The 14,529-nt window shown below is 42.4% G+C and overlaps 1 protein-coding gene across 1 annotated transcript in view; it reads left to right on the plus strand.

The window, feature by feature from the left end:
* LOC121537256 (multiple epidermal growth factor-like domains protein 6) overlaps positions 1-14,529 on the plus strand; it is a 122,112-nt gene that overhangs the window by 99,386 nt on the left and 8,197 nt on the right. The window contains exon 29 of the mRNA XM_041844934.2: positions 8,392-8,520. Within this exon, the coding sequence (XP_041700868.2) occupies positions 8,392-8,520 (129 nt within the window). The remainder of the gene's footprint in view (positions 1-8,391; positions 8,521-14,529) is intronic.

The raw sequence follows: 14,529 nt of genomic DNA on the forward strand, positions 1-14,529 counted from the left end.
AATAAGTCCTTAATAGAAGTCTGAGTTCAACCTCCTGTGTGTGCCACTCCCCCTCCCATTGTACTGTATCTCAGCACATTTTCGAACAATGGCTGCAATAAGTGCTGTGGTTCTTCCAATCACAAAAGGTTGTGGTAGTGTAGATGTGAGCCATCGCAGGTCAATTCACAGTTCTTACCTGAGCATTTACAGTCCATTCAGAAAGTATTCAGACACCTTCCCCTTTTCCACATTTTGTTACGTGATATTTCAGTTTTTATTTTTAATAAATGCTATTTTTTTTCTCGCTAATAACTTATTTTTGCTTTGTGATTATGGGGTATTGTGTATAGATTGATGAAGGGAAAAAACTATTTCATCCATTTTAGAATAAGGCTGTAACGTAACAACATGTGGAAAAAGTGAAGGGGTCTGAATACTTTCAGAATGCACTGTCCATACGGTTTAAAATACTACATGACATTACATTTCATAACACCTTACCCAACACATTGAGTGTGTTCCCTCAGGCCACCACTCCACCACCACATATTTACAATACAACATCCATGTGCACGTGTGTGTAGATTGCGTGTCTTATCATGTGTATGTTTGTCTGTGCCTGTGTGTGTCTCTTCACAGCCCCCGCTGTTCCATAAGGTGTCTTTTTATCAGTTTAAAAAAAAATCTGATTCTACTGCTTGCATCAGTTACCTGATGTGGAATCGAGTTCCATGTAGCCATTAATCTATGTAGTACTGTGCACCTCCTATAGTCTGTTCTTGACATGGGGATTGTGAAGAGACCATTGGTGGCATGCCTTGTGGGGTATGCATGGGTGTCCAAGCTGTGTGCTAGTACTTTAAACAGACACCTCGGTGCATTCAGCATGTCAACATTTAAAAAAAAAATATTGAATGACATCCGAATAGCAAGTCAGTTGGTGTGATATACAAATGCATTTACTGTAAGTAGGCTTTACATGACAAGGGAAGTGGGTTATGGAAGGCAGCAAAAGAGAGGGATCAGAAACCATATCATATGTTGTGTCATTTCTTACCAACGGGCTGTGGTAAAAAATGTAAACTACCGACTGCCAGTAAAACAAGTATTGGCATTGAGAATGTTGATGCCAAACCACGCAAGTCTGTGACATGAAATAGTCTAACACCTCACAGGTGACAACTTAAGAGGGGCAAACTGCTCTTACCTGGATCCAATCCTCCAATCTTCTCACCCTCCTCTTACATTTTAGCAGACGCTCTTATCCAGAGCGACTTACAGTTAGTGAGTGCATACATTTTCATACTGGCCCCCGTGGGAAACGAACCCACAACCCTGGCATTGCAAGCGCCATGCTCTACCAACTGAGCTACAGGGGACTCATCTTAAATGTTGGCATTCAACCTCAGTGTTTGACTATAGAAGTTGCTTTCAGTGTATTGCTCGGATATGTACCAATATAGCTCTCTCATCATTGCCTCTTGTGCGTGACGTCTTCTTTCAACACTCAGTGATTTCAAGAGAGAAGCTACATATTATCCAAATTGGTCATAAAGATCAGATAATGCAGTCTCCCGAGTGGCGCAGTGGTCTAAGGCACTGCAGATGCAGTGCTAGCTGTGCCACTAGAGATCCTGGTTTGAATCCAGGCTCTGTCGTAGCCGGCTGCGACCGGGAGACCCATGGGGCGGCGCACAATTGGCCCAGGGTAGGGGAGGGAATGGCCGTCAGGGATGTAGCTCAGTTGGTAGAACATGGTGTTTGCAACGCCAGGGTTGTGGGTTCGATTCCCATGGGGGGCCAGTATGAAAAATATAAAAATAATGTATGCACTCACTAACTGTAAGTCGCTCTGGATAAGAGCATCTGTTAAATGTTATTTAATTTTTTTTATCTAATACATCGAACATCTTCCTCCACAAGGCAGTTGAATCAATGACCTTGTCATCCTGGAGTTTTATTTTGTTACATGGGGACTTGCTCACTTCTTCATGTTTAATGTTGAAAATATTCTGACCAGCCATGGCTAGGATAAATCGATGTTACAGCTTCTTCCCTGACACAGGTGGCTATTATTGGAAAGGTCAGACACATCCCTCTCAACAAATTCCACCCACCTTCGGAGGCGTTCAGGACTTTTTTCGGGAAGCGAAATAGTGTTGGCTTCGGTGTCTGACATCCAGAGAGGATGCACTTCTTTCCTGGCATTTTTTAGGCTACTGAATTTACTGTACTAGGGTACTCTGTGCACTTGGAGAGATGTACAGGGCATGTAGCAAGTTAACACTGGCCAAGCGACCAAAGCACAGAAAGGGAGGGGCTCAGTAGAACAGGCAACGCTGATGAAGCCTCTTCACCACATGTCAACAACTCTTCGACTTTCGCAGTTGAGTCTAAAAAACAGAAATTTGTCTCAAAACGACTGCTGTACACTTTGGAACTAGAAATGGAACAGAACTATTGGTAGCACTTTCTTTTACTGTACAGAACTTACTGTGTAATTACCTAGAAATACATTTTAATAATGTGTAATGAATTAATAAGTGTTTCCATTAGGCTACTCACCATTGCATCCACTATGATTTGTGCCAGATGTTATTCCTGATATCTTGTGAACCAAGCCGACCTCAAGAGGTCCTGTGTAGTTATAAAGTAGAATGAGGAATCAAAGGCTGGCTGATCTGTTCGGTTTATTTGCTGACTAGAGCTAGTTATATGGTATGAAAGTCTCTAGATAGAATAAGTCCTAAATAGAAGTTTGAGTTCAACCTCATGGAAACTCCCCCTCCCATTGTATTGTATCTATGAGCACATTTCAAACAATGACAGCAATAATTGCTGTGGTGCTTACAAACACAAAAGGAAAGGTTGTGGTAGATGTGAGCCATCACAGGTCAGTTCACAGCTCTTACAATCTGAGTATTTACAGTATGTTAATGTCTCAAAGAGCTATTTACATAATCAACTGGAAACTGGGTTCTCTTTCTCTCTCTCCCACTCCTCCCTTTCAATTCAATTCAATTCTATTTCAATTTAAGGGCTTTATTGGCATGGGAAACACATGTTAACATTGCCAAAGCAAGTGAAGTAGATAGTAAACAAAAGTGAAATAAACAATAAATATTAACAGTCAACATTACACTCAGAAGTTCCAAAAGAATAAAGACATTTCAAATATTATATTATGTACAGTGGGGAAAAAAAGTATTTAGTCAGCCACCAATTGTGCAAGTTCTCCCACTTAAAAAGATGAGAGAGGCCTGTAATTTTCATCATATGTACACGTCAACTATGACAGACAAATTGAGAAAAAAAATCTAGAAAATCACATTGTAGGATTTTTAATGAATTTATTTGCAAATTATGGTGGAAAATAAGTATTTGGTCACCTACAAACAAGCAAGATTTCTGGCTCTCACAGACCTGTAACTTCTTCTTTAAGAGGCTCCTCTGTCCTCCATTCGTTACCTGTATTAATGGCACCTGTTTGAACTTGTTATCAGTATAAAAGACACCTGTCCACAACCTCAAACAGTCACACTCCAAACTCCACTATGGCCAAGACCAAAGAGCTGTCAAAGGACACCAGAAACAAAATTGTAGACCTGCACCAGGCTGGGAAGACTGAATCTGCAATAGGTAAGCAGCTTGGTTTGAAGAAATCAACTGTGGGAGCAATTATTAGGAAATGGAAGACATACAAGACCACTGATAATCTCCCTCGATCTGGGGCTCCACGCAAGATCTCACCCCGTGGGGTCAAAATGATCACAAGTCCCAGAACCACACGGGGGGACCTAGTGAATGACCTGCAGAGAGCTGGGACCAAAGTAACAAAGCCTACCATCAGTAACACACTACGCCGCCAGGGACTCAAATCCTGCAGTGCGAGACGTGTCCCCCTGCTTAAGCCAGTTCATGTCCAGGCCCGTCTGAAGTTTGCTAGAGTGCATTTGGATGATCCAGAAGAGGATTGGGAGAATGTCATATGGTCAGATGAATCCAAAATATAACTTTTTGGTAAAAACTCAACTCGTCGTGTTTGGAGGACAAAGAATGCTTAGTTGCATCCAAAGAACACCATACCTACTGTGAAGCATGGGGGTGGAAACATCATGCTTTGGGGCTGTTTTTCTGCAAAGGGACCAGGACGACTGATCCGTGTAAAGGAAAGAATGAATGGGGCCATGTATCGTGAGATTTTGAGTGAAAACCTCCTTCCATCAGCAAGGGCATTGAAGATGAAACGTGGCTGGGTCTTTCAGCATGACAATGATCCCAAACACACCGCCCGGGCAACGAAGGAGTGGCTTCGTACGAAGCATTTCAAGGTCCTGGAGTGGCCTAGCCAGTCTCCAGATCTCTACCCCATAGAAAATCTTTGGAGGGAGTTGAAAGTCCGTGTTGCCCAGTGACAGCCCCAAAACATCACTGCTCTAGAGGAGATCTGCATGGAGGAATGGGCCAAAATACCAGCAACAGTGTGTAAAAACCTTGTGAAGACTTACAGAAAACATTTGACCTGTGTCATTGCCAACAAAGGGTATATAACAAAGTATTGAGAAACTTTAGTTATTGACCAAATACTTATTTTCCACCATAATTTGCAAAGAAATTCATAAAAAATCCTACAATGTGATTTTCTGGAGAAAAAAAATATCATAGTTGACGTGTACCTATGATGAAAATTACAGACCTCTCTCATCTTTTTAAGTGGGAGAACTTGCACAATTGGTGGCTGACTAAATGCTTTTCCCTCACTGTATATATACAGTGTTGTAACAATGTGCAAAATAAGTAAATGGGAAAATAAATAAACATAAATATGGGTTGTATTTACAATGGTGTTTGTTCTTCACTGGTTGCCCTTTTCTTGTGGCAACATGTCACAAATCTTGCTGCCGTGATGGCACACTGTGGTTTTTCACCCAGTAGATAAGGGAGTTTATCAAAATTGGGTTTGTTTTCAAATTCTTTGTGGATCTCTGTAATCTGAGGGAAATATGTGTCTCTAATATGGTCATACATTTGGCAGGAGGTTAGTAAGTGCAGCTCAGTTTCCACCTCATTTTGTGGGCAGTCATAGCATGACCGTCTCCTGAGTGGCGCAGTGGTCTAAGGCACTGCATCGCAGTGCTAACTGTGCCACTAGAGATCCTGGTTCGAATCCAGGCTCTGTCGCAGCCGGCCGCGACCGGGAGACTCATGGGCGGCGCACAATTGGCCCAGCGTCGTCCAGGGTAGGGGAGGGAATGGCCGGCAGGGATGTAGCTCAGTTGATAGAGCATGGCGTTTGCAACGCCAGGGTTGTGGGTTCGATTCCCACGGGGGGCCAGTATAAAAAAAATTATATATATATATATGTATTCACTAACTGTAAGTCGCTCTGGATAAGAGCGTCTGCTAAATGACTAAAATGTAAATGACATAGCATGTCTTCTCTTGAGAGCCAGGTCTGCACATAGTCAAAGCTTTCCTTAAGTTTGGGTCAGTCACAGTGGTCAGGTATTCTGCCACTGTGTACTCTCTGTTTAAAGCCAAATAGCATTCTAGTTTGCTCAGTTTTTTTGTTAATTCTTTCCAATGTGTCAAGTAATTCTCTTTTTGTTTTCTCATGATTTGGTTGGGTCTAATTGTGTTGTTGTTGTTGTACTGGGGCTCTGTTTGTGTTTGTGAACAGATCCCCAGGACCAGCTTACTTAGGGGACTCTTCTCCAAGTTCATCTTTTATTATTATTATTAGTCATTTAGCAGACGCTCTTATCCAGAGCGACATACAGGAGCAATTAGGGCTAAGTGCCTTGCTCATGGGCACAGACAGATTTTTCACCTAGTCGGCTCGGGGATTAGAACCAGCGACCTTTCGGATACTGGCACAAGGCTCTTAACCACTAAGCTACCTGCCAACTCTCTGTAGGTGATGGCTTTGTTATGGAAGGTTTGGGAATCGCTTCCTTTTAAGTGGTTATAGAATTTAACGGCTCTTTTCTGGATTTTGATCATTAGCGGGTATCGGCCTAATTCTGCTCTGCATGCATTATTTTGTGTTTTTCATTGTACACAGAGGATATTTTTGCAGAATTCTGCATGCAGAGTCTCAATTTGGTGTTTGTCCCATTTTGTGAATTCTTGATTGGTGAGCGGACCCCAGACCTCACAACCATAAAGGGCAATGGGTTCTATAACTGATTCAAGTATTTTTAGCCAGATCCTAATTGGTATGTCAAATTGTATGTTCCTTTTGATGGCATAGAAGGCCCTTCTTGCCTTGTCTCTCAGATCGTTCACAGCATTGTGGAAGTTACCTGTGGCGCTGTTGTTTAGACCGAGGTATGTATAGTTTGTGTGCTCTAGGGCAACGGTGTCTAGATGGAATTTGTATTTGTGGTCCTGGCAACTGGACCTTTTTTGGAACACCACTATTTTTGTCTTACTGAGATTTACTGTCAGGGCCCAGGTCTGACAGAATCTGTGCAGAAGATCTAGGTGCTGCTGTAGACCCTCCTTGGTTGGTGACAGAAGCACCAGATCATCAGCAAACAGTAGACATTTTACTTCAGATTCTAGTAGGGTGAGGCCGGGTGCTGCAGACTGTTCAAGTGCCCTGGCCAATTCGTTGATATATATGTTGAAGAGAGTGGGGCTTAAACTGCATCCCTGTCTCACACCACGGCCCTGTGGAAAGAAATGTGTGTGTTTTTTGCCAATTTTAACCGCACACTTGTTGTTTGTGTACATGGATTTTATAATGTCGTATGTTTTTTCCCCCAACCCCACTTCCATCAATTTGTATAGCAGACCCTCATGCCAAATTGAGTCAAAAGCTTTTTTTTAAATCAACAAAGCATGAGAAGACTTTGCCTTTGTTTTGGTTTGTTTGTCAATTAGGGTGTGCAGGGTGAATACGTGGTCTGTCGTACGGTAATTTGGTAAAAAGCCAATTTGACATTTGCTCAGTACATTGTTTTCACTGAGGAAATGAAGTAGTCAGCTGTTAATGATAATGCAGAGGATTTCCCAAGGTTGCTGTTGATGCATATCCCACGGTAGTTAATGGGGTCATATTTGTCTCCACTTTTGTGGATTGGGGTGATCAGTCCTTGGTTCCAAATATTGAGGAAGATGCCAGAGCTAAGGATGATGTTAAAGAGTTTAAGTATAGCCAATTGGAATTTGTGGTCTGTATATTTTATCATTTCATTGAGGATAACATCAAGACCACAGGCCTTTTTGGGTTGGAGGGTTTTTATTTTGTACTGTAGTTCATTCAATGTAATTGGAGAATCCAGTGGGTTCTGGTAGTCTTTAATAGTTGATTCTAAGATTTGCATTTGATCATGTATATTTTTTTGCTGTTTGTTCCTTGTTATAGGGCCAAAAAGATTGGAGAAGTGGTTTACCCATACATCTCCGTTTTGGATAGATAGCTCTTCGTGTTGTTGTTTGTTTAGTGTTTTCCAATTTTCTCAGAAGTGGTTAGAGTCTATGGATTCTTCAATTACATTGAGCTGATTTCTGACATGCTGTTCCTTCTTTTTCCGTATTGTATTGTTTTAGTGATTCTTCATAGTGAAGGCGTAGGCTCAGGTTTTCTGGGTCTCTATGTTTTTGGTTGGATAGGTTTCTCAATTTCTTTCTTAGGTTTTTGCATTCTTCATCAAACCATTTGTCACTGTTGTTACTTTTCTTTGGTTTTCTGTTAGAGATTTTTAGATTTGATAGGGAAGCTGAGAGGTCAAATATACTGTTAGGGTTTTCTACTGCCAAGTTTACACCTTCACTATTACAGTGGAACGTTTTGTCCAGGAAGTTTTCTAAAAGGGATTGAATTTGTTGTTGCCTAATTGTTTTTTGGTAGGTTTCGACACTACTTTCCCTCCATCTATAGCATTTCTTAATATTATTCAGTTCCTTTGGCTTTGATGCCTCATGATTGAGTATTGCTCTGTTCAAGTAGACTGTAATTTTGCTGTGGTCTGATTGGGGTGTCAGTGGGATGACTGTGAACGCTCTGAGAGACTCTGGGTTGAGGTCAGTGATAAAGTAGTCTACAGTACTATTGCCAAGAGATGAGCTATAGGTGTACCTACCATAGGAGTCCCCTCGAAGCCTACCATTAACCATGTACATACCCAGTGTGCGACAGAGCTGCAAGAGTTGTGACCCGTTTTTGTTGGTTATGTTGTCATAGTTGTGCCTAGGGGGGCATATGGGGGAGGGAATGCTGTCACCTCCAGGTAGGTGTTTGTCCCCCTGTGTGCTGAGGGTGTCAGGTTCTTGTCCAGTTCTGACATTTAGGTCACCACAGACTAGTACCTGGGTCTGGAAATTATCTTTCTTTCTGTCTCTTTCTCCCTCTTTCTTTCCTTATCTTCCTCCATCCTCATGTCTCTCTCTCTCTATCCCCAGAGTGTGCCCATGGCTGGTTTGGGGCGGACTGTGCTCTGCCCTGTGAGTGTTTGAATGGTGGTGTGTGTGACCGTCGCATTGGAGAGTGCAGCTGTGGCCCGGGCTGGGTAGGACAGCACTGTCAGACAGGTAAGGAATAAGTATCCTAAACATATTACCTTAAAACCTGTACTTTCTTACACTCTGACCTGACTTACTGAGTGTATGTGTACGTGTGTGTATGTGTCTTGTCACTGTATGTGCATGTTTGTGTCTGAGCAGGAGTATTAACAGATCACATCAAATCAAATTTTATTTGTCACATGCGCCGAATACAACAGTGAAATGCTTACTTACAAACCCTTAACCAACATTGCAGTTTTACGAAAGAATACCAAAAAATTAAACAATATCACAAAAAAATACGATATAAAATAATACAAAATAAAAGTAAAAAATAATGAAAGAGCAGCAGTAAAATTAACAATAGCGAGGCTATATACAGTGAGGGAAAAAATTATTTGATCCCCTGCTGATTTTGTACGTTTGCCCAGTGACAAAGAAATGATCAGTCTATAATTTTAATGGTAGGTTTATTTGAACAGTGAGAGACAGAATAACAACAAAAAAATCCAGAAAAACGCATGTCAAAAATGTTATAAATTGATTTGCATTTTTATGAGGGAAATAAGTATTTGACCCCTCTGCAAAACATGACTTAGTACTTGGTGGCAAAACCCTTGTTTTGTCCCACTCCTCTTTGCATATCTTCTCCAAGTCATTAAGGTTTCGAGGCTGACGTTTGGCAACTCGAACCTTTAGCTCCCTCCACAGATTTTCTATGAGATTAAGGTCTGGAGACTGGCTAGGCCACTCCAGGACCTTAATGTGCTTCTTCTTGAGCCACTCCTTTGTTGCCTTGCCATGTGTTTTGGGTCATTGTCATGCTGGAATACCCATCCACAACCCATTTTCAATGCCCTGGCTGAGGGAAGGGGGTTCTCACCCAAGATTTGACGGTACATGGCCCCGTCCATCGTCCCTTTGATGCGGTGAAGTTGTCCTGTCCCCTTAGCAGAAAAACACCCCCAAAGCATAATGTTTCCACCTCCATGTTTAACGGTGGGGATGGTGTTCTTGGGGTCATAGGCAGCATTCCTCCTCCTCCAAACACGGCGAGTTGAGTTGATGCCAAAGAGCTCCATTTTGGTCTCATCTGACCACAACACTTTCACCCAGTTCTCCTCTGAATCATTCAGATGTTCATTGGCAAACTTCAGACGGGCCTGTATATGTGCTTTCTTGAGCAGGGGGACCTTGCGGGCGCTGCAGGATTTCAGTCCTTCACGGCGTAGTGTGTTACCAATTGTTTTCTTGGTGACTATGGTCCCAGCTGCCTTGAGATCATTGACTAAATCCTCCCGTGTAGTTCTGGGCTGATTCCTCACCGTTCTCATGATCATTGCAACTCCACGAGGTGAGATCTTGCATGGAGCCCCAGGCCGAGGGAGATTGACAGTTATTTTGTGTTTCTTCCATTTGCGAATAATCGCACCAACTGTTGTCACCTTCTCACCAAGCTGCTTGGCGATGGTCTTGTAGCCCATTCCAGCCTTGTGTAGGTCTACACTCTTGTCCCTGACATCCTTGGAGAGCTTTTTGGTCTTGGCCATGGTGGAGAGTTTGGAATCTGATTGATTGATTGCTTCTGTGGACAGGTGTCTTTTATACAGGTAACAAGATGAGATTAGGAGCACTCCCTTTAAGAGTGTGCTCCTAATCTCAGCTCGTTACCTGTATAAAAGACACCTGGGAGTCAGAAATCTTTCAGATTGAGAGGGGGTCAAATACTTATTTCCCTCATTAAAATACAAATCAATTTATAACATTTTTGACATGTGTTTTTCTGGATTTTTGTGTTGTTATTCTGTCTCTCACTGTTCAAATAAACCTACCAATACAATTATAGACTGATCATGTCTTTGTCAGTGGGCAAACGTACAAAATCAGGGATAAAATTTTTTCCCTCACTGTACAGGGGGTGGAGGGGAAAAAAAGAGAGTGCAGCAGCGAGAGGGGGCAATGCAAATAGTCTGGGTAGCCATTTTATTAGATGTTCAGGAGTCTTATGGCTTGGGGGTAGAAGCTGTTTAGAAGCCTCTTGGACCTAGACTTGGCGCTCTGGTACCGCTTGCCGTGCGGTAGCAGAGAGAACAGTGTATGACTAGGGTGGCTGGAGTCTTTGACAATTTGTAGGGCCTTCCTCTGACACCGCCTGGTATAGAGGTCCTGGATGGCAGGAAGCTTGGCCCCAGTGATGTACTGGACCGTACGCACTACCCTCTGTAATGCCTTGCGGTCGGAGGCCAAGCAGTTGCCATACCAGGCAGTGATGCAACCAGTCAGGATGCTCTCGATGGTGCAGCTGAAGAACCTTTTGAGGATCTGAGGACCCATGCCAAATCTTTTCAGTCTCCTTAGGTTTTGTCGTGCCCTCTTCACGACTGTTGGTGTGCTTGGAACATGTTAGTTTGTTGGTGATGTGGACACCAAGGAACTTGAAGCTCTCAACCTGTTCCACTATAGCCTTGTCGATGAGAATGGGGGCGTGCTCGGTCCTCTTCTTTTTCCTGTAGTCCACAATCATCTGCTTTGTCTTGATCACGTTGAGGGAGAGGTTGTTGTCCTGGGGATTATGTAAACTAACTCTAATCAGCCTGGATTTTTTTGGAATTACTTCATCTAATAAAAGGAACATTTGATAAAACTTTATAAGCATCTCTGTTATTTAGCGCACCCTCAAGACTTCTCACTTTCTCATCTCAGAAAGATTCTATTGCCCTGCTAATCACCCATCAAGGGTGGATGGCTTCTTTTGTATTCATACTGGTTGGTTGACTCAATAGTTGGCCTCCAAACCATTTACATCTGGCCCACAGGTCAATTAGTCGTCTGGACTCCACAGAGTTCCTGCTTGCTGCTTTGTAGCCTATGTACTTTCACTCTCTCTGTAGTAGTGGGAGAAAAAAATTCTGGTTGCACAACATTTCAAAATGTTTACATACAGAACAGCAAGAGGAACTGCACCTACCTTCAGGCTATGCCAAACCCTACACCCCAACCCGAGCACTCAGGTCTCTTGACCCTCCCACCCCTACGGGAGGGTAGCTCCAGCTCAGCCCTGTCCAAGCTCTTCTCTGTCCTGGCACCCCAACTGTGGAACCAGCTTCCCCCTGAAGCTAAGTCCCTGCCCATCTTCCAAAAATCTCTGAAACCCTACCTCTTCAAAAAGTATCTTAAATAGTCCTGCTCTTCTAGTGCTTGTGATATGTGGTTGTCCCACCTAGCTATCTTAAGATGAATGCACTAACTGTAAGTCGCTAAATGACTCAAATGTAAATGTAAAATGAAAGCAACTACTGTTTGTTACTGTTGAAGAAAGAGAGTCCCAGCTGTCTGTAGGTCCAAATAGATTTTTCCAAATGATTTAGCCTATGTGATATGTACAGTTAACAATGAGCACTCCTCCAACATTTGGTGCTGTGGTGCGACAGCAGAGCTGCCTATCAGCTAGACAGGTGGGGCGCCCACTACAGAACGCTATTAGTCAGCGAGCAGCCACGCTCCTCCAGCGGGTGAGCCTCACACTGCCTAGTTGCCCTTCTCCCAACTGGTGGCACTACAGCTGCCCATCGGAGCAAGCTGATGCTTATTTTATATACAGTACCAGTCAAAAGTTAGACAAGGGTTTTTCTTTATTTTTACTATTTTCTACATTGTAAAATAATACTGAAGACATCAAAACTATGAAATAACACATACGGAATCATGTAGTAACCAACAAAGTGTTAAACAAATCAAAATATATTGTTATATTTGAGATTCTTCAATCTAGCCACCCTTTGCTTTGATGACAGCTTTGCACACTCTTGGCATTCTCTCAACCAGCTTCACCTGGAATGCTTTTCCAACAGTCTTGAAGGAGTTCCCATATATGCTGAGCACTTGTTGGCTGCTTTTCCTTCACTCTGTGGTCCAACTCATCCCAAACCATCTCAATTGGGTTGAGGTCCAGTGATTGTGGAGGCCAGGTCATCTGATGCAGCACTCCATCACTCTCCTTCTTGGTCAAATAGCCCTTACACAGCCTGGAGGTGTGTTGGGTCATTGTTCTGTTGAAAAACAAATGATAGTCCCACTAAGCGCAAACCAGATGGAATGGCGTATCGCTGCAGAATGCTGTGGTAGCCATGCTGGTTAAGTGTGACTTGAATTCTAAATAAATCACAGACAGTGTCACCAGCAAAGCACCCCCACACCATAACACCTCCTCCTCCATGCTTCACAGTGGGAACCACACATGCAGAGCTAATCCGTTCACGTACTCTGCGTCTCACAAAGACACGGCGGTTGGAACCAAAAATCTCAAATTTGGACTGATGAGACCAAAGGACAGATTTCCACCAGTCTAATGTCCATTGCTTGTGTTTCTTGGCCCAAGCAAGTCTCTTCTTCTTATTGGTGTCCTTTAGTAGTGGTTTCTTTGCAGCAATTCAACCATGAAGGCCTGATTCACGCAGTCTCCTCTGAACAGTTGATGTTGAGATGTGTCTGCTACTTGAACTCTGTGAAGCATTTATTCTGAGGCTGGTAACTCTAATGAACTTATCCTCTGCAGCAGAGGTAACTATGGGTCTTCCTTTCCTGTGGCGGTCCTCATGAGAGCTAATTTCATCATAGCGCTTGATGGTTTTTGCGACTACACTTGAAGAAACGTTCAAAGTTCTTGAAATGTTCCAGATTGACTAACGTTCATGTCTTAAAGTAATGATGGACTGTCGTTTCTCTTTGCTTATTTGAGCTGTTCTTGCCATATAATAATAATACTAATAATAATAATAATAATAATAATAATAATAATAAATAATAATAATAATAATAATATGCCATTTAGCAGACGCTTCTATCCAAAGCGACTTACAGTCATGTGTGCATACATTTTTACGTATGGGTGGTCCCGGGGATCGAACCCACTACCCTGGCGTTACAAGCACCATGCTCTACCAATTGAGCTACAGAGGACCATAATATGGACAGGTTCTTTTACCAAATAGGGCTATCTTCTGAAAACCCCCCTACCTTGTCACAACACAACTGATTGGCTCAAACACAATAAGAAGGAAAGAAATTCCACAAATGAACTTTTAAGAAGGCACACCTGTTAATTGAAATGCATTCCAGGTGACTACCTTATGTCACTGAAGCTGAAGCTGGTTGAGTATCTGGAGCATCAGCAATTGTGGGTTCGATTAACTTTCTTCTGAAACTTGTCAGTCTATTCTTGTTCTGAGAAATGAAGGCTACTCCATGTGAGAAATTGCCAAGAAACTGAAGATCTCGTACAACGCTGTATACTACTCCCTTCACAAACTGGCTCTAACCAGAATAGAAAGAGGAGTGGGAGGCCCCGGTGCACAACTGAGCAAGAGGACAAATACATTAGTGTCTAGTTTGAGAAACAGACACCTAACAGGTCCTCAACTGGCAGCTTCATTAAATAGTACCCGCAAAACACCAGTCTCAACATCAACAGTGAAGAGGCGACTCCGGGATGCTGACCTTCTAGGCAGAGTTGCAAAGAAAAAGCCATATCTCAGACTGGCCAATAAAAAGAAAAGATTAAGATGGGCAGTCTGAGATATGTCTTTTTCTTTGCAACTCTGCCTAGAAGGTCAGCATCCCGGAGTTGCCTTTTTACTGTTGACGTTGTATTTCTGATCAATTTGATGTTATTTTAATGGATCAAAAAATTGCTTTTCTTTCGAAAACAAGGACATTTCTAAGTGACCCCAAACTTTTGAACGGTAGTGTATATTTTCATATAGTTCCAAAATACACTGAACAAGAATATAATTGCAACATGCAACAATTTCTAAGATTTTACTGAGTTACGCTATTCCAAACAAGAGTCCTACATTACATTTTTTGTTAAATTTATTCAGTTTATTATAATGGAAAATTGGAAATCTAGTAAAGAGGAATATACCTAAGTAACTAACAACTTATTACATTTTTTTTGAAGGATTGCACAACAGGTTGAAAGAGTTCTGGAGCAGCCCCCGCAATAAAACAGGACATCAGTGTTCTGGAATCAGTCAA

Source organism: Coregonus clupeaformis, chromosome 24, assembly GCF_020615455.1.
Source record: "Coregonus clupeaformis isolate EN_2021a chromosome 24, ASM2061545v1, whole genome shotgun sequence".
NCBI classification, from domain to species: domain Eukaryota; kingdom Metazoa; phylum Chordata; class Actinopteri; order Salmoniformes; family Salmonidae; genus Coregonus; species Coregonus clupeaformis.